Consider the following 18,706-nt stretch of genomic DNA (forward strand, 5'->3'; position numbering starts at 1 on the left):
TAACTGACTTACAATTGTTAAATATTTTAATTATCGCTAGTATCTAAACTCTATTTGATTTTTTTTAAGAGACTTTAAAGATATTCACCAAAAAATATTTTCTCTCTAGAGTTTTAGACTCTTGGAATTCTTAGGTAAATACTTTGAAGTTTGTGATCTATTTCGTTACATTGCTTTTTTTTCTGACTTATTTTTAAAGGTGATACCCATCTAGGAGGCAGCAATAGAGAAGGCTCATTTAAAGAAACAATAACATTGAAGTGGTGCACACCCAGAACAAATAACATTGGTAGGTATTTGATAATTAAAGAGAAACGAATAAATACAAAGGTTCCTAAAGTATTCTGAGCGTATCATTAATTAACAGAGCAAGTTATTTTTCCTCTTTTAATTGTGGAAATATTCCTTTATAATCTTTCAAATCAGTTTTTTCTTCTATTTCAGAATTACATTATTGCACTGGCGCTTATCGAATTTCACCTGTAGATGTAAATAGTAGACCTTCCTCCTGCCTTACTAATTTTCTTCTAAATGGTAACTTTTATCATTTAATTGTTCTGACTGAGATTATTACCAGTGAAAATCTAAACTCTGGAGTGCTTTCTTCAATAAAGGCTAGCTGTTTTATTTCCCAAAAACTGATTGAAAGTTACTTAATAATAAACATCATTGGGTAGTTGACTGTTGTATCTAAGTAAATGTCAGTTAACTTATTTTTAAGTATTTTTATTTAAAAATTTGATCATTGCTGTGTAAGTTGATCCATATAGACCATTTTTCTTGGCCTATTGAATTTTAAATTACAAAGAACTTTCTCTTGAATACTGTAACTTTATTAGAAATAAACGTGATATTGTTAGATTGCATTTATTAAACCTAAATTCTAATAGCTGCTTTGGTGATTCTTATGAATTTAAATTTTGTAAATGGAATCCAGTTAACACAAAGGAAAGCTACAGAATTTAGGTCATGCGTCTGAATCACATGGTATAATATAGAAAGCATAGTGTATATCATAATGTTAGTTTCTCTTTTGTACTAAGCACAATTTGATTAGCAGGCTATGTGAAGTCCAGATTAAATTATCACTCAATAATGTGACATAAGAAGTAGTTACAGTAGCAGTGATGATCCAAGGTTTTATAATGTCAGGGTTTTCCAATAGTTGTCTCATTATTTTTCTTGCTGGCCAGGGGAATAATTTTATATGAACTTGTAATTTTTCACTCAATTAGTGAAAATATAATCAGACATTATATACCAGACCAGTATACTTACTTGAAAAAACTGCAGTGACTAAGAGAAAGCTAAGGCTAAAATGCTGACTTTCATGACTTGAACTGTACATTTATTAAATTAGCAATGCTGGTTAAATATGAGAATTAATAAAATGAAAAATATAGACATAAATCTTAAGGGAAAAAAGATAACCGGTTTGAATTTCATTCTTGCTTTTGACAGGTCGTTCTGTTTTATTGGAACAACCACGAAAGTCAGGTTCCAAAGTCATTAGTCATATGCTTAGTAGCCATGGAGGAGAGATTTTTTTGCACGTCCTTAGCAGTTCTCGATCCATTCTAGAAGATCCACCTTCAATTAGTGAAGGATGTGGAGGAAGAGTTACAGACTACCGGATTACAGTAAGACTATATGAATTTTATGTTTTGAGTCCCTCATCAGTCAGCAAATAGTTATTGAATATCATTAACTGCTAAGGTGTGTGACTAAAAGAGGTGTGGAGAAGTTGATTATTATTGTTTTGATGAGGTGAATTTCCCGCAGTGCTTGCCCAGGCAAGCTCTTTCTCACTACATTGTAGTCTTTACATTGTTCTTCAGAATATGTACTGAGATGAATCTGGAATGCATTGATACTCTGGAATTATGGCAAAGAATGGAAATTGGGTTTAAACAAATATTTTAGGTGGAACTTTATTTCTAGTCACTTCAGTGGCAAACCAAAATATTTGAATATTTGGATTGCTGCTACTTTGAACTAACACAAATTATTTAAAGGTACCTAAAAGGAAATTGTACCTATTTTTGGTAGAATTTCTTTTACTCTGATTTTAATTTTTCGTATCTCCTTCCCTCTTTTTTATTCAATATTTTTTGGTTGTCTGCTGTTGAGGTGGCTGTGGAATTACATGTGATTGATTTATACAAATATACTTTGTAAGCTCCAGGTGTTAATTACCTATAATTTCTTCATTTAAAGAAAAGCCACTGTAACATTTTGATGTTATGTCAGGGTAGTTTTGAAGTAATCAAATTACTGTTAGAATGTAATCAACTCATTCTTTTATCTGTATATTATAGAAAAGTATTAAATTACAGAATTGAAGGAAAATGAGTAATCTTTAATTTTTAAAGGTGGAAAGAACCATGAGTGCATTTCTGTTTGAGCTTTCTTCATTCCTGTGTATAAAGGATGATAGGTTTATTGCTCAAAAAGAAGGGGAAAAAATTAGTGGGAGAGGGCTGTTAGAGAAAATACATGGTTGCATATCACGGGACGTCAGGGGCAAACTTTACATGTAATGCACATTGCAGCATTAGAAAACAGTTTCTAATTTTATCTTATTTGGTTATTATTAGGATTTTGGTGAATTTATGAGGGAAAACAGATTAACTCCTTTTCTAGACCCCAGATATAAAATCGACGGAAGTCTTGAGATCCCTTTGGAACGAGCAAAAGATCAGTTAGAAAAACACACCCGTTACTGGCCTATGATTATTTCACAAACCACCATTTTTAACATGCAAGCGGTAAGTGTTAAATAGTTTTCTTCTAGATTAGTCATATACTCTACCAGTTTTCCTTCTCAATTAGTTATGTATTCTTTACTGATACCATTTCTCAAGCAAAGAATGAACTCTATGAGTTTGCTAGAGTTAAAGAATTAGTAATAGAAAATTGAAGTGATGGCTATAGATCTCGCCATAGTGATGTTTAAAATGAGCTGATACTTATCCTAGATGCTTTAATATTTGATTTTGAAGACAGATTTTCTTTCTTTTTTTTTTTAAACTAACAGGTAGTTCCATTAGCCAGTGTTATTGTGAAAGAAGCTTTGACTGAAGAAGATGTGCTGAACTGTCAAAAAACAATATATAACTTAGTGGATATGGAAAGAAAAAATGATCCACTACCTATTTCTACAGTTGGTACAAGAGGAAAAGGCCCTAAAAGGTAGTTTTTTAATTCTTTCTCTGCATATCACATTTACTTGGTACATATTGTTTTTTAAGCTAACTTATTCCATATATAAATTATTTGTTTGTGGGTGTGTGTATATATGAGATAAAAGAGACAGAATGGCAGAATTGGATACATGGTAACTTGGAATAGTTGTACTAACTGTTGAGTAAGAGAAAAAATGTTATGTTTAAGTATGTCCTTTATTTTCCCAGTAGTTAATAACACTTTAATAATACTTCAAGAATTTTTCTAAGAATGTTATTTTAATTTTCAGAGATGAACAATATCGAATCATGTGGAATGAATTAGAAACCCTTGTCAGAGCCCATATCAACAACTCAGATAAACATCAGAAAGTCTTGGAATGTCTGATGGCGTGTAGGAGCAAACCCCCAGAAGAAGAAGAACGGAAGAAACGAGGAAGAAAGAGGGAGGACAAAGAGGATAAGTCAGAGAAAGCAGTGAAAGATTATGAGCAGGAGAAATCCTGGCCAGATTCCGAGAGGTAACTGGTTGATATTTACACAGCTCCCTGGTGCTTGTTGGCACATCACATTCTATACATCGCACTTTCCAGTGTTCTACCACTTTTTCATGCTAGTTCACATGTGTGTGTTTATTTTATAACTGCATTTTTTTAGTCTAAAAGATCTTTATTGGGCTTAAAGAGAATTTTTATATTCTTAAATTTTTATGAATTTATTTATTAATGTGGGTTTTTTTTAGTTATGGGGCACAGATAGTGCTTAACTTTTTCCTGTGTCTAAAAATCATGTTTGGTGTATTTACTTTATGTACTATGACTATCAAAGATACCGTTCCAGTCCTTTGTTCAGTAAGTATTTTTTGAATGCTGATCTATGCCAGGCATTTGGCCTAAGATCCCTGCCTTGGAAGAATGTGTAGTGTTGTGGTAGAGATGGACACGTAAGTAAGTGAGTAGAGCAAAGTGTAGAAGATGTTGTTATAAAAAAACAGGGTGCTCTTGAGTGCTGTGAGGAAGAACATAGTCCTAATTTTGAGAAACTTCCTCAATAGTACACTCTTTTGTCTTAGTTTACATAGTGATTAGAGAGAACATAAAAGATAATAAAGGCCTATCATATCAGCTGACCTTTACTTCCTTGCCAGAAATCAGACCAAAAATAAAAGGTAAACATTATAATGGCAATGTAGTATGTTCCTTAAAAACATAACAGAGCTTATGGTATAAAATTTGAAACGTGACAAGAACAAATAGTTATCCATTGTCTGCTTTCAAAAAATGATCAATCATGGAGATTTTTTTCATACATATCTATATCCACTCCCCTCTCCATCACCACTGTTTACTTCCCACACAAGAGTGGTTTGAAACTAATTCTGGAAATCACATCATTTCACCCATTAATAGGTAGAACACTTTCATTCTCTGGCATTAGAATTTCACATCCCCTTAGGGCCACTGAGCTTTTGACTCTGTAAGAAGAGAAAAGTATTCTCATTCAGATCCCACTGATCTTCAAGTATATATTTATATCTTTTGTAAGTGTTTCAGATGGAAAGAGTTCCTGATGAAACTCAAAAGTCTGGAGTTAAGATCCTGAATTGTGGGATATAAATACATTTTCACATAAAGTAAAGGACAAAGCATAATACTTTGTTTTTAAGATTTATTTATTTATTTATACAAGAACCCCGGGGTACAGGCCAGATGTGCGGGAGGGTGAGAGGATTCACCAGAGACAGAGTGGGGAGCAGAACAGGCAGACTGACGAAATATACTGCTGAGGGGAGCAGCAGGTGAGATAGGAGAGGTCTGCTTCGCCATGTGGGACCTTCGCCGGCTGGCTGGGATTGAACTAGCGCTGCAGAGGCTACAGACAGCTTCACAGCTCTGCGTTCAACCGCCTGCTCCACCAGGAGAGGTCAGGATAATACATTTCTTAATCTTATTTGTCACTTAAAATAGTATATTGGTCATGTCTTTAAAAGTTAAGATTGGGGGCCTCCCTGGTGGTGACGGCCTCGAAGCAACCCCCATGCTGAGCAGACCTCTCCTGTCTCGTCTGCTGCTCCCCTCAACAGTGTATTTCGTCAGTCTGCCTGTTCTGTTCCCCACTCTGTCTCTGGTGAATCCTCTCACCTTCCTGCACATCTGCCCTGTACACCAGTTCTTTATAAATAAAATACATCTTTAAAAAAAAAAAAATGGACACTCATAGCAGGAATCTAGAAAACTTAAATAAGGGACCAGGAAAAAGAATAACTATAACAAAGAAAATATCAAAATCAACAAACAACTATGAACCGGAGACACACTATGGGGGGTTGGGGGGCGGGGAAAGGAGGGATTGGGGTCAAAATAAAGGGGTTGTAGTTGTATGGGGAATATAAAAATAAAATTTAAATTAAAAAATGGAAAAGAGCCACTTTTTTCATTTTAACTTACCAAATTTCACCTTTTTTTTCATATTTTACCAATAACCACATTACTGGATTACTACATTACTATGATGAAGGAAAGTGAAAACTTGGGTTTAATTCATTAAGTTCTCTTACATCATTTTAGATTGAGATTTAGCGTCTGATTAGTTCCTAGGTTTAATTTGTAGAGCAGCTGTTTTTTAAGACTTCTTGTATATCTAGTCTAGTTTAATTATTGAATCTTTTAGATTTCTGAAAGTGTGAATATTTATTTGTCCCTCAAAAAGATTAAAAGGTATCTTAGAACGTGGAAAAGAAGAATTGGCTGAGGCTGAGATTATAAAAGATTCACCTGATTCGCCAGAGCCTCCAAACAAAAAACCCCTTATTGACATGGATGAAGCTCCACCAGTAGAGAAATCAAAAGGTAAGGCCGAATTGTAACTAGTTGTTAAAAAAGTTCCAATTTAGTTGTGTTTTGGTACAGTGTACTGTGCATATAAGAAAGCTGCTAACTGGTTGTAAGTGTTCTTTAAGGGAGTGTTTGTAGTCTTGGAAACTGCCAGCAGTATTTATATTTGACAAATATATTTGTCAGCATTAAATCAAAAGTAGTGTCATACCTTCATTAATGAAGCCTTTGTAAAATAAAACTTACTATAAAGGACTATAAAATTTAATTGTAAATTTGAATCTCTTTATGTTACCAGCACTACACTAAGTGCTAGGTTATTGAAGACTAACTTTTCTCTAAGCTAATAATGAATTTAGGAAAAAATCGAATGCCCATTTTTTGATGTATTAAGTGTGCCAAATGAGTTTGACTGAAGGTATTATAAGTAATATTTTCATTGTAAAGCCTCCTATCTCTTATTTATAAATTGAAAAGCTTAATTTCCTCTTGAAAGAATTCTGAGCATCAAGAATATGATTTGATCTTGGGAGTGCCTGAAGATATTGAAGGCCTTAATTATCCTGAAGGTACTCGATTTAGTCTTTTAGGATAAATGGGGAATGCTGTGGCAAAGTACTGTGATTTGTTGCCACTATGTCTCTTACAGCAGTAAACCCTCAGAGCTGGCCAGAATATATAGGCAGCTCATCCTAGGCATGTATATATTGTAGTGTGTGTATTGTCATACATTCTGTACTTCACTGATTTCTTTCTTTTTAGTCCAGAGGTCTTTTGTTTGTCTTTTTAACCCTCTCATGCCATGAATTCATAGGGACTGGGTTCCAGCAGCTCAGGCTCTTTCCCATTGGTTCTCACACGAGCTTTTAGGGAGGGCAGGCTGGCGCTTCAGTTCAACCCAAGTACTTTTACCGCTTTGGTTCCTTTTCTTTCTGATCATTCTTCACACATTTCAGGACATCTCAGCTCTTCGATTGCTTAATGTGTTCAATATGAACACTTGATTCTTTGAGCAGGTATTCTGCCCTTTCCTTGTTTGTTTACAGCACTGCCAACTGCAGGCTGGGTCACACTGTCTACTTCCTGTTATGTTGTGGTGACATTTGTACACAGTCCTCTTTCAACACTGCCCACTCCCCTGATGCCTACAACATCACTTTTCTCATCCATGTGCATGTCTTGGCCAAAGGAACAACTCCACATTTTCCAAAAGGCCTAGAAAATATAAAGCAGGTGCCTCTCCTCTTTCCCTGTGTTGGTCATTTTGGCAGTTTACTGGAACATGCTGGTACCAGCCAGTTCTCTGATGTCTGAAATGAGAGACAAGGGTGATTTTATCATGTTTGCCTTTCAGGCATTTCACAGGGTGCTGGAAAATGATAGGATTTAAATAAATGTCTATTGATAAAGTATTTTTTGTGCTTCCATTGCCTCCCAGGATTACTACAGTGGTATCACTCATAGTACTGCAATGACAGTGCTTTTTAACACTTTCTCTCTATTTGTCTGCAACATTCTAAAGGCAGTGACTTTTTTTTATATCTATTGTAATGTCACTATCATCCAATGGCCCATAGTAGTCATTAAGTTATTATTTGTTGAATGAATGAATAAATAAATGAATATAACTTAAGGCAGTTTATAAATCCATACAGACCATGATCTCCATTTTGTTAAAATGTTTCTTTCGTGAAATATCAGCTATAATTTTTTTTAAAGATTTATTTATTTATGCGCACAAGAGCTGGGGTACAGGCCAGAGATGGGGGCGGATGAAAGGATTCATCAGAGACAGATTGGGGAGCAGAACAGGCAGACTGACTGAAATACACTGCTGAGGGGAGCAGCGGGAGAGGCAGGAGAGGTCTGCTGCACCATGTGGGTTGCTCCCTGGTGGGCCGGGGATTGAACTCGTGCTGCAGAGGCTGTGGATTGCTGCATAGTGTGGTGCTTGACCCCTTGTGCCACCAGGAAGGCCCATCAGCTATAACTGAAATAAATATATCCTGTTGCTCTTCATCCTGGAAACTTTCTGTAGAATGGCCCATATGAGAAGCAACTTATTACACACCAGGATTGACCCTTGCAAAATTTCACTGGAAACTGATTCTTGAAACTTATTTCTTACTCTATTTTACAAGCTAAGTTGCACATCTCCCCTATCAGCAACTTACAAGCTAAGTTGCATCTTTTATTAATATCTGTTTCACCTGCTTTAGAAAATGATTTCCCAGGACTCTCTAAAGTGAAATTTATGCCTGCTGCATACTCTTCATGTAAGATTGGGCTGTTTCGAACATGGCCTTTAGATTTGGTGAAAATCTATCAGTTGCCTCTGTGTGATGCATTAACAGAAAAACCAAACTGTGCACAAAATGTATATAATTTAAGAACAGTGATATTATGCATGATTTGATATCCTTGTTGTTTTCTGAACTTCAGTGAACAGATTTTAGAATAAAAGAAAAAACTTATTTTTTTAAAACGTTTTTTGTTTTTTAATTATTTTCTTATATCGTTAATTTTTGTACAATATTTGCTTTCTCCCTCAGGCGTTATCCCCATAGTTCTCACATGTCTTTTCTTTTTTATATTTTTTACATCATTTTTCATTTTTGCACAATGAATACATTTTCGTTTTGGTTATAGTCCTATACAATTCTCACCACCCTTGTTTTGAATTCTCCCAAATATCTCTCTATGTTTTTAAATTTTATATAGTGTAGAACAGCTCCACCACCCAGAAGAGCCTTGTACCCCTTTGTAGTCATCCCTCATAACCACTTATGTTTTCTTTTCCTATAATTATGCCATTTTCAGAGTTTAATATAAATAAAATCAAGTATGCTAACTTTTGAATTTGGTTTATTTCACATAGCATGTTGCATTTGTGATTCATTTGTGTTGTGTTTATCAGTTGCTTTTTTTTACCCTCTATGTGTAGACAACTTTATTAGAAACTGCTAGAGCTTGTTTCTCCAAAGTGGCAGCTGTAGATTGCACATTCCATCAGCAGTAATGAGAGTTATGGTCCTGCATCTGACAGAACTTTTAATTGTTGGGATTGTTTTTTTTCTCTCTTCTAATAGCTATGTAGTAGTATTTCATTGTGGGTTTGATTTTATTTCTCTCCTAAGTATGATAATAAATCTCTTCATTTGTTTATTTGCCATCTACGTAAGTCGTCTTTTATGAAGGGTCCCGGCAAATAGTTTGCTTATTTTTAACTTGTGTGTGTTTTTTATTGTTGAATTTTGAGAATTCTTTTTTTTTTTTTTTTTTTTTTACAGTAGAATTTCAGTTCTTTTTAATACAGTTATTTCTTTTTTTTTTTTTTTTAAATATTAAATTTTATTTTTATATTCCCCCATACAATTGCAAATGCCCCATTCTGACCCCAATCCTTCCCCTCCCGCCCCCCACCCCCCAAAAAGTGTCTCTGGTTCATAGTTTTTTGTTGATTTTGATTTTCACTTTACTTTCTTATATTCATTTTCCTGGTCCCTTATTTAAGTTTTCTAGATTCCTGCTATGAGTGAGACCATCCGGTATTTTTCTTTTTCTTTTTGGCTTATTTCACTGAGCATGATCCCTTCCAGTGCCATCCATGTTGCTGCAAATTGCATGTGTTTATCTTTTTTGAATGCTGAGTAATATTCCATGGTATATATGTACCACATCTTCTTGATCCAGTCATCTATTTTTGGGCATTTGGGTTGTTTCCAAAGCTTAGCTATTGTAAACAGTGCTGCTATAAACATAGGAGTGCAGGTGCTCTTTGGAATTGATGTTTCTGTGTCCTTTGGGTAAATACCTAGGAGTGGAATTGCTGGATCATATGGAAGCTCTATGTTTAGTAGGTCCAGAAATCTCCACACAGCTCTCCATAGTGGTTGGACCAGTTTGCACTCCCACCAGCAGTGCACAAGAGTTCCTTTTTCTCCACATCCTCGCCAACATTTGTTGTTGCTAGTTTTTTCAATATGTGCCATTCTCACTGGTGTGAGATGGTATCTCATGGTAGTTTTGATTTGCATTTCCCTGATTACAAGTGATGTTGAACATTTTTTCATATGTCTGTTGGCCATTTGCATTTCCTCTTCAGAGAAGTTTCTTTTTAGCTCTTCTGCCCATTTTTTGACTGGATTATTTTCTTTGTTGTTGCTAAGTCTCATCAGCTCTTTGCAGATTTTTGTGATCAGTCCTTTATCATTAGTGTTGGGTGCAAAAATGTTCTCCCAGTTGGTGGGGTTTCTCTTTGTTTTTGTTATTGTCTCTTTTGCTGTGCAGAAGCTCTTTAATTTGATGTAGTCCCAGCTGTTTATCTTTCTCTTCACTATCACTGCTTTGGGTGATGTGTCTGTAAAGATGTCTTTGATGTGCAAATCCCGTAGTGTTTCGCCTATATTTCCTTCTATGTATTTTATGGTTTCAGGTCTTATGTCTAGTTCTTTAATCCATTTTGAGTTGATTTTTGTGTATGGTGTGAGGTAGTGGTCAAGCTTCATTCTTTTGCATGTAGCGACCCAGTTTTCCCAGCACCATTTATTGAACAAACTTTCTTTGCTCCAATGCATAGTCTTTGCTCCTTTGTCAAAGATTAGTTGACCATAAATCTGTGGGTTTATTTCTGGATTTTCTATTCGATTCCATTGGTCTATATGTTTGTTCTTGTTCCAATACCATGCAGTTTTGATGATTATGGCTTTGTAGTATAGTTTGAAGTCTGGGAGTGTGATGCCTCCATTTCCTTCTTTTTTTTTTTCAGGAGAGCTTTGGCTATTCGGGGTTTTTGGTGATTCCATATGAATTTCATCAATAATTGTTCTATTTCTTTGAAGAATGCCATTGAGATTTTGATTGGAATAGCATTGAATCTGTATATTGCTTTTGGTAGGATGGCCATTTTAATAATGTTTATTCTTCCAATCCATGAGCAGGGGATGTCTTTCCATTTCTTTGTGTCTTCTTCTATTTCTTTTAACAGTGTTTTATAGTTTTCTTTGTATAGGTCCTTTACCTCTTTTGTTAGATTTATTCCCAAATATTTGATTTTTTTTGTTTCGATAATAAAAGGGGTGGTTTTTTTGATTTCTTCTTCTTCAGATTTATTGTTTGTGTATAGGAAGGCTACTGACTTTTGCGTGTTGATTTTGTATCCTGCCACTTTACTGAATTGATTGATGAGTTGAATTAGTTTTTCTGTGGAGATTTTGGGGTTCTCTATGTATATTATCATATCATCTGCAAATAGTGATAGTTTGACTTCTTCTTTTCCTATTTGGATTCCTTGGATGTCTTTCTCTTGTCTTATTGCTCTGGCTAGGACTTCCAGTATTATATTGAAAAGCAGTGGTGAGAGTGGACATCCTTGTCTTGTTCCAGATCTTAATGGAATTGCTTTCAGCTTTTCACCATTGAGAATGATACTGGCTGTTGGCTTGTCATAGATGGCCTTTATGATGTTGAGGTATGTTCCTTGTATCCCAAGAATTTCAAGGGCTTTTATCATGAATGGGTGTTGCACTTTGTCGAAAGCTTTCTCAGCATCTATTGATATTATCATATGGTTTTTATATTTCTTTTTGTTGATGTGTTGGATAACGTTGATTGATTTTCGGATGTTAAACCATCCTTGTGCCCCTGGAATGAATCCAACTTGGTCGTGGTGAATTATCTTATGGATACATTGTTGGATTCTGATAGCTAAAATTTTATTGAGGATTTTTGCATCAGTGTTCATTAGGGAGATTGGCCTATAGTTTTCCTTTTTTGTGTTGTCCTTATTCGGTTTTGGTATTAGTGTAATATTGGCTTCATAGAACGTGTTTGGTATTGTCCCTTCCTTCTCAATTTTTTGGAAGAGTTTGTGAAGGATAGGCACTAATTCGTCTCTGAATGTTTGGTAGAATTCATTTGTAAATCCATCAGGTCCTGGGCTTTTGTTTTTGGGGAGGTTTTTAATTACCATTTCAATTTCGCTGCTTGTAATTGGTCTGTTTAGGTGTTCTATTTCTTCTTTATCTAGCTTTGGGTGATTGTAGAGTTGTAGGAATTTGTCCATCTCCTCTAGATTGTTGAACTTGTTTCCATATAACTGTTCATAGTAGTTACTCATTATTCTTTTGATTTCTGCTGTGTCCGTTGTGATTTCTCCTCTTTCATTTATGATTCTGTGTATTTGTGCTTTCTCCCTTTTTTCCTTTGTGAGCCTGGCTAGGGGTTTGTCTATTTTATTGATTTTTTCAAAGAACCAGCTCTTGGTTTCATTGATCTTTTGGATTGTTTTTTTAGTTTCAATTTCATTTATTTCTGCTTTGGTTTTTATTATTTCTTTTCTTCTACTGGTTCTGGGGTTTTTTTGTTGTTCTTTTTCTAGATCTTTGAGCTTCGAGATGAGGTTGTTTCTTTGAGTTCTTTCTTGTTTTTTGATGTGAGCTTCTATTGCTATATATTTTCCTCTTATTACTGCTTTTGCTGCATCCCATACATTTAGGATATTGGTGTCCTCCTTGTCATTCAATTCAAAGAATTTTTTAATTTCTTCTTTGATCTCCTCGTTAGTCCAGTGGTCTTCCAGTAGTGTGGCTTTTAATCTCCATGAGGTAGGATAGTTCCTTGCCTTCTTTTTATGATTTATTTCTAGTTTGATGCCTTCGTGGTCAGAAAAGATGGTTGGTATGATTTCAATCTTGGTGTATCTGTTGATGTTTGTCTTGTGCCCCAGTATGTGATCGATCCTGGAGAATGATCCGTGTGCGCTTGAGAAAAATGTGTACTCCGTTTTTTTTGGGTTTAGTGTTCTATAGATGTCTGTTAAGCCCAAATGCTCTAGGTCCTTATTTAGAGCTTTAGTTTCTTTACTTATTTTTTGTCTTGTTGATCTATCCATTGTTGATAGTGGTGTGTTGAAGTCTCCCACTACATATGTGTTTTCTCTGATGTCTGTTTTCAGAGAGGACAACAGTTGTCTGATATATTTTGGTGCTCTTTCGTTTGGTGAGTATATGTTAATGAGTGTTATTTCTTCTTGAAGTATTGTCCCCTTAATCATAATGTAGTGACCATTGGGGTCTCTTTTTATTTTTTTGAGTTTGAAGTCTGTTTTATCTGATATAAGTATAGCTGTTCCTGCTTTCTTTTTTGGCCCATTTGCTTGTAGGATTGTTTTCCATCCTTTGACTTTGAGCCTATTTTTATCTTTTGTAGCTAAATGTGTTTCCTGGAGACAGCAAAAGGTTGGGTTTTGTTTCTTAATCCAGGCTGCAACTCTGTGTCTTTTTATTGAAGAGTTTAGTCCATTTACATTTAGAGTTAATATTGATATGTTAGCATCTGTATTTGCCATTATGTTTGTCTTTCCTTTGATTTTATTTATTTATTCTTTTAATAACTTTTTTTTTTTGGTCTTCTTTCGTTGTTATTCGTCACTCTGAGGTTCTGGCTTTAGGATTCCTTGTAGTATTTTTTGGAGTGGGGGTTTAGTCGCAATGAAATTCCGGAGTTTCTCTTTGTCTGGGAAGGTCCATATTCTTTCTTCATGGAGGAAAGAGAGCTTTGCGGGATAGAGTATTCTTGGTTGGCATCTGTTTTCTTGGAGTCTGTTGACTATGTCCTTCCACTCTCTCCTTGCCCGTAGTGTTTCTTCAGAGAAGTCTGATGTCAGCCTGATTGGTTTTCCTTTGAATGTTATCTGTTTCTTCCCTCTTGTCAGCTTCATTATTTTTTCCTTGTCCTGGATTCTTGGGAGCTTTACTATTATGTGTCTTGCTGTGTTTTTCCTTTCGTCGTGGAAGTTTGGTGTTCTTCTTGCTTCTTGTATATCAATTTTCAGCTCCTTCTTCTCATTTGGGAAGTTCTCTTCAATTATATCCATGAATATTTTCTCTGTTCCTACATCTCTCTCCTCTCCTTCTGGAATTCCTATAACTCTTATATTTCCTTTCCTCATGGAGTCAGATAGTTCCCGAAGTCTTTCTTCATTCTTTTTCCTTCGTACTTCTCTTTCCTTTTCTGTTTTGGTTCTTTTTATTTCTGTGTCTTCAAGATTACTTATTCGTTCTTCCATTTCATCTATTCTGCTTTCATTGCTTTTCCCAGAGTTCTTTAGTTCCTCCATTAATTCTTTGATCTCCTGCATTTCTCTTACTTCCCTCTTTAGGGACTCAATTTCCTTCTTCTGATCTATCACTTTTTTAATCATGGCAATTTTAAATTCTCTTTCTGGAAGGCTCAGAAGTTCTTCCAAGTTGCTGTCGTTGCAATCTGGGGAGTGGTTTTCTTTTTGTGGTGTGCTTCTTTCCTGAGGAGTTGTTAGGTTGCACGTGGTTCTTCTACTCCCTACTGTCTGTTTTCTAATTTGTCGTATGCGTTGGGACACTGTGTTGCTCGGACTGACTGACATCTTGGGTGAACTTCTCCGCTCCCCTCTGGCTCTTCCAGGAGCCATCTCTGTCTTCTGGGGGAGCTTTCTGCTGGTTTTAGGCAGTTTTTACTGAAGAAATGTCCCTGTTCTCAAATGGCGAAGCGGGATGCAGTCCCTGCGCCTCCGGTTTCAGGCACACTCTTCTGCGCACCCGGTCTGCCCCGGACGTGGGTGCCTGCTCCCTCTGTGGGCTCAGACTGCTGGTCGGAAGGGGCCTGGCATGGAATAACTTCCCGGCTGGCCACTGGGTCCTCCAGAAACCTTCTGCCCTTTTCAAGCAGTCTTAAGAAATGTCCTGTTTTATAGGGTGTTAGTGACTTTTTTTTTTTCCTGGTCGCTAGGTGGCGCCAGAGATCTCTCCTATTGTCCTTGGGGGACTGTTTTTCGCCTCCCCCCACCCCGTGGTACAGAGAACAGAGCGGGAATGGTAGGGTACACCTCAACAGCTTTGGGGTGCTGTGTCTGCCTTGTGCCCCACCGTCGTGGAGAAACCACGCCCCGAATTTTCGTGCCCCGGGTCTCAGTTCAAAGCCCTCAGTTCCAGGACGCGGGCTGTAGCCCAGTTCAGTGGCGCGGGAATGGCGCCTTTTGCACCGCTCCCGTGCCTGGGCGCCTGGTTCCTGTTCACTCAGGGAGGGACCTTCACGTCAGTGAGGACCTCCACGCGTCTCCCCGCAAGCCTAGGTCGTCTCCCCGCAAGCCTAGGTCGCAGGCGCGGGGACCTGGGCAGCTGCGATCCTGATCTGCACTTGCTTTTCAAGCGCGCCGAGCGCGCCGCGTTTCCACGCCAGCTTACCGGCAGCCCGGGCTGTGTGCGCGTCTCCCGGGGTCTTTGTTCTTCTCTAATGGCGCCAGGAGCCGTTCGCTCACCGCCGCGGCGGATCCTGCAGGGTTCGCCTCAGCTCCCGTTCACGGGGTGTGGTGGCTGCAATAGTTCCTTTCCGCTCACAGTCCCGCTTGCTGCGTCCTTTGTTCTTGTGGGCCGTTTTGGTTTGTTGTTTCCTCCTCTCTGCCGGTCGGAGAGTGCCGCCTCTGTGGGCGGGGGAGGGGAGCCGAATTTTGAGAATTCTTTATTCTAGATCCAAATCTACAATTTGCATGTGTTTTCCCCCAGCTTGTGGCTTGTCTTAACAATGACTTTGCACACAGAAATTTCTAATTTTATTGAAGTCCCGTATACAGATGATTTCTTTTTTGATTGTGTGTTTGGTATGGTATGTTACAAATGTTGACATCACCTGAAGTCACAAAGATGTTTTCCTGTTTCCTTTTAGGAGTTGTATAGTTTTAGATTGTATATTTAAGCCATGAAGCAGTTTGAATTTTTTTTTTTACCTTGTATGGGTCAATGTTAATATTTTTGTGTATAATGTCCTAGTTTTTCCAACAGCATTAGTGGAAAAGACTGTCTTTTCTTCATTGAATTGCCTTTGTATCTTTGCCAGGAATCAACTGATTGCATATGTGGCAGTATGTTCCTAAGTTCACTTGTATGTTCCTTTGGTCTATGTATCTGTCCCTTTTGCCATTAGAAATGCCATGATCACTGCAAGTACAGTCTTCAGGTAGCAATAGTCCTCTAACTTTTTCTACTTTTCAAAATTGTTATGATGATTTTTGGTTTTTTGCCTTTTCACATTGTGCAATAATGAGGTAACATAACAGGCCTGATGCTATTCTCAGTAAAAAAGTCTGTTAGCAAGTTTGACTCTTGGCTGGCATCTGAAAACTTGGCTTTTGAAACAGTCCCTAAATGACCACATTATTTGAATTATATCTGAACTTTCTTTATGGAATCTAGAATTAGTGAGACAGAGAATGCCTATAAGTAGAAATCCTGGAGTCTTGAGTTTCAAATGGGCTTTTATGTCAGGACTCCTGGCTGAATTTTTGCTGCTGGAGGGAGTAAGCACTCTCTGTGAACCCACGCTGGAGGGAAGCAGGGGAAGCCTGTAGCAGAATTCCTGTGGTCTTTGTCTCTTTTATCCTGACTGATCTCACATTGTATCCTTACTGTGGTGTGATTGAGATTCCTTAGTGATTCTTAGTTGTGATTGTAAGTTTATCTGTAGTCCTTTGAGCCCTTCCAGCCCATCACTGAACTAGCAGATGATCTCATGCACATTTTAGAAGAAAGAATCATGTTAGTACTTAAATTATATAAAATGACGAATAAAATTAAAGGTAAATTTGTAAATTTTGAAATAATGAGTTAGTCTACTTTTTTTTCTCTTCTTTCAAATAAAACACCAGGGCCAGTGTCCTTATTATCTTTATGGAGTAATAGAATCAATACTGCCAACTCCAGAAAACATCAGGAATTTGCTGGACGTTTGAACTCTGTAAATAACAGAGCTGAGTTATATCAACATCTCAAAGAAGAAAATGGGTTTGTATTATTTACAGTAGAAATTAATTTTGTTAATTATCATTTTTATAAGTTTTAAAAAATAATAAACATTGTTGTGTTCCACTTTTTATTGCTAATACAAACTGATACATATTACCTATAAAAAGAGAACAGTAAACTTTGATTCGTGGTTGCTTGTGAAAGACATGATTACATTGATTGTAAGCTTGAATGTTTTTACTCTTTGAAGCATTTTTCTTCAATACTCAGTATATAGCTTACAGAGAAAAATCACAGTAAAAACTTAGTATGCTACATGGAATAAAACATTTATGGGGAAACTATTTCCCTACTCACTAATTGATTTTATTTATTTGTTGTATGTATTTTATTTATTTGTTATATATATTATAATATATTGCTAAGATAATGTTGGTTAAAACACTATATATGTATTAGGGGTATAGATTCATATCCCTAACAACTTAGGACTGTTGACTTTAATTACATAAATCTCAGGTGTGATTATTTTACCTTTTTTTTTTTTAGAACAAATTCTCTTAAAAATGTATTGATAATGAAAATTCTTTTTTTTAGTGGAAAAAGGAATCAGTCCTTGATTACATGAAAGATTTTTTTTCCCCCCTTAGTTTTGCTTGAAGAGGGATAGTGAAAAAAGTAAAAACAGTGATCTTTGACATGAAACCCAGGAAAGTCATCCTCTCTGGGCCTCAATTTTCCCTTATTGGCAAAGTGAGGAAGTTCAGCTTACCAGAGGAACCCTAACTTTGTATGACTGTAAATTTTAATTTCATGTGAAAGTTTAAGAGAAAAAAATGTGGATACTTAATGGGTGTTTTATTTTACCTATTCATTTTTGTCCTCCTATTTTTCAGAATGGAATCTACAGAAAATGGAAAAGCCAGCCGGCAGTGAAGAGTGACTTGAAGCACTAAATTTAGTATATTGCATAAATATTTTGGGCAGAATTTGATATAAGTACTTTTACAGCAAGATTGTATAGTTATGTTGCCTGGACTGGTTTTTACATTTTTTAAATATTTCAACTTTATCTTTTTTGTATAAATTGTAAAATTGGCACATATGTCAAAGATATAAATTTGAGATTTGTCCTCCCAAATCAACACAAATTTATTTTATGGTAAAAGGGTATTCCGTCTGGAAATGTTTTTAAAAAAATTCTTAGGCTTCTCTTTGCCAAATAAAATAATTAAAAATAACAAATACAAATACTGGAGTATTCCTTTAGGAAAAAGATATCCAATCACTGATTACTCATAGACATTTTTAAGAATTTTATCAGAATTAGGTGAGATTTGTAGCAGTAATTTAAAATTTTGCCTATTATAGCACATATATGTAGTGCTTTTATTTAAAAAAATGGTTTTTTGGGGGGGTTTGTATTATAAGTTATTCTGTGTGTGTGTTGTCCATTTAAAAGCAAACTTTTCAGATGGTGTAAATTTATATTTTCCTATCTTGGATAATGTTACTTTTTTTTTTCCGCTAAAAATTCACTGTCCACTGACTTTTAATGTGGAGAGAAAAGCATAGAGAAGATTACCCAAATCACAGATTTAGGAGAAAGGAAAATTACTAAGTTATTTGTTCTTATTCCTGAAATACAATCTTGGTCTTATCTTTCAGAAATGTCATGATTACATGGATTCATGGTTGGTGATCTACTTGTATTTCTTTATTAGAAAGATGTTAAGTGCTAATTCTAGGCTTGTCATTTTTCATCAAGTGTTTATGAGAGGAGGGAAAAATCTCTAACTGCTGTTTTCAATAAGAAAAAACAACTGATGTTGAAACATGGATTCTGTAGCAGGTTTCCTTGTCTCTCCAGTGAAATGCACTTCTTTCATTTACCAACTCCTGTCTCATTCTG

General features: G+C 36.2%; 1 protein-coding gene across 2 annotated transcripts in view; it reads left to right on the forward strand.

Moving 5' to 3' along the window:
* Positions 1 to 18,043, forward strand: part of INTS13 (integrator complex subunit 13) — a 37,969-nt gene extending 19,926 nt beyond the window's left edge. Inside the window, exons 9-17 of one of the 2 annotated variants that reach the window (XM_037514197.2) lie at positions 200 to 289; positions 427 to 534; positions 1,462 to 1,640; positions 2,598 to 2,768; positions 3,038 to 3,192; positions 3,476 to 3,706; positions 5,895 to 6,034; positions 16,698 to 16,833; positions 17,691 to 18,043. In XM_037514197.2, coding sequence (XP_037370094.1) covers positions 200 to 289; positions 427 to 534; positions 1,462 to 1,640; positions 2,598 to 2,768; positions 3,038 to 3,192; positions 3,476 to 3,706; positions 5,895 to 6,034; positions 16,698 to 16,833; positions 17,691 to 17,730 — 1,250 coding nt within the window. In that variant the 3' untranslated portion in view covers positions 17,731 to 18,043. The remainder of the gene's footprint in view (positions 1 to 199; positions 290 to 426; positions 535 to 1,461; positions 1,641 to 2,597; positions 2,769 to 3,037; positions 3,193 to 3,475; positions 3,707 to 5,894; positions 6,035 to 16,697; positions 16,834 to 17,690) is intronic. The other variant, XM_037514198.1, reaches the window with a different exon arrangement.
* The last annotated feature ends 663 nt before the right edge of the window (positions 18,044 to 18,706 follow it).

This window comes from Talpa occidentalis, unplaced genomic scaffold (genome assembly GCF_014898055.3).
Source record: "Talpa occidentalis isolate TD23 unplaced genomic scaffold, MPIMG_talOcc4v2.1 talOcc4.16, whole genome shotgun sequence".
Lineage (NCBI taxonomy): Eukaryota > Metazoa > Chordata > Mammalia > Eulipotyphla > Talpidae > Talpa > Talpa occidentalis.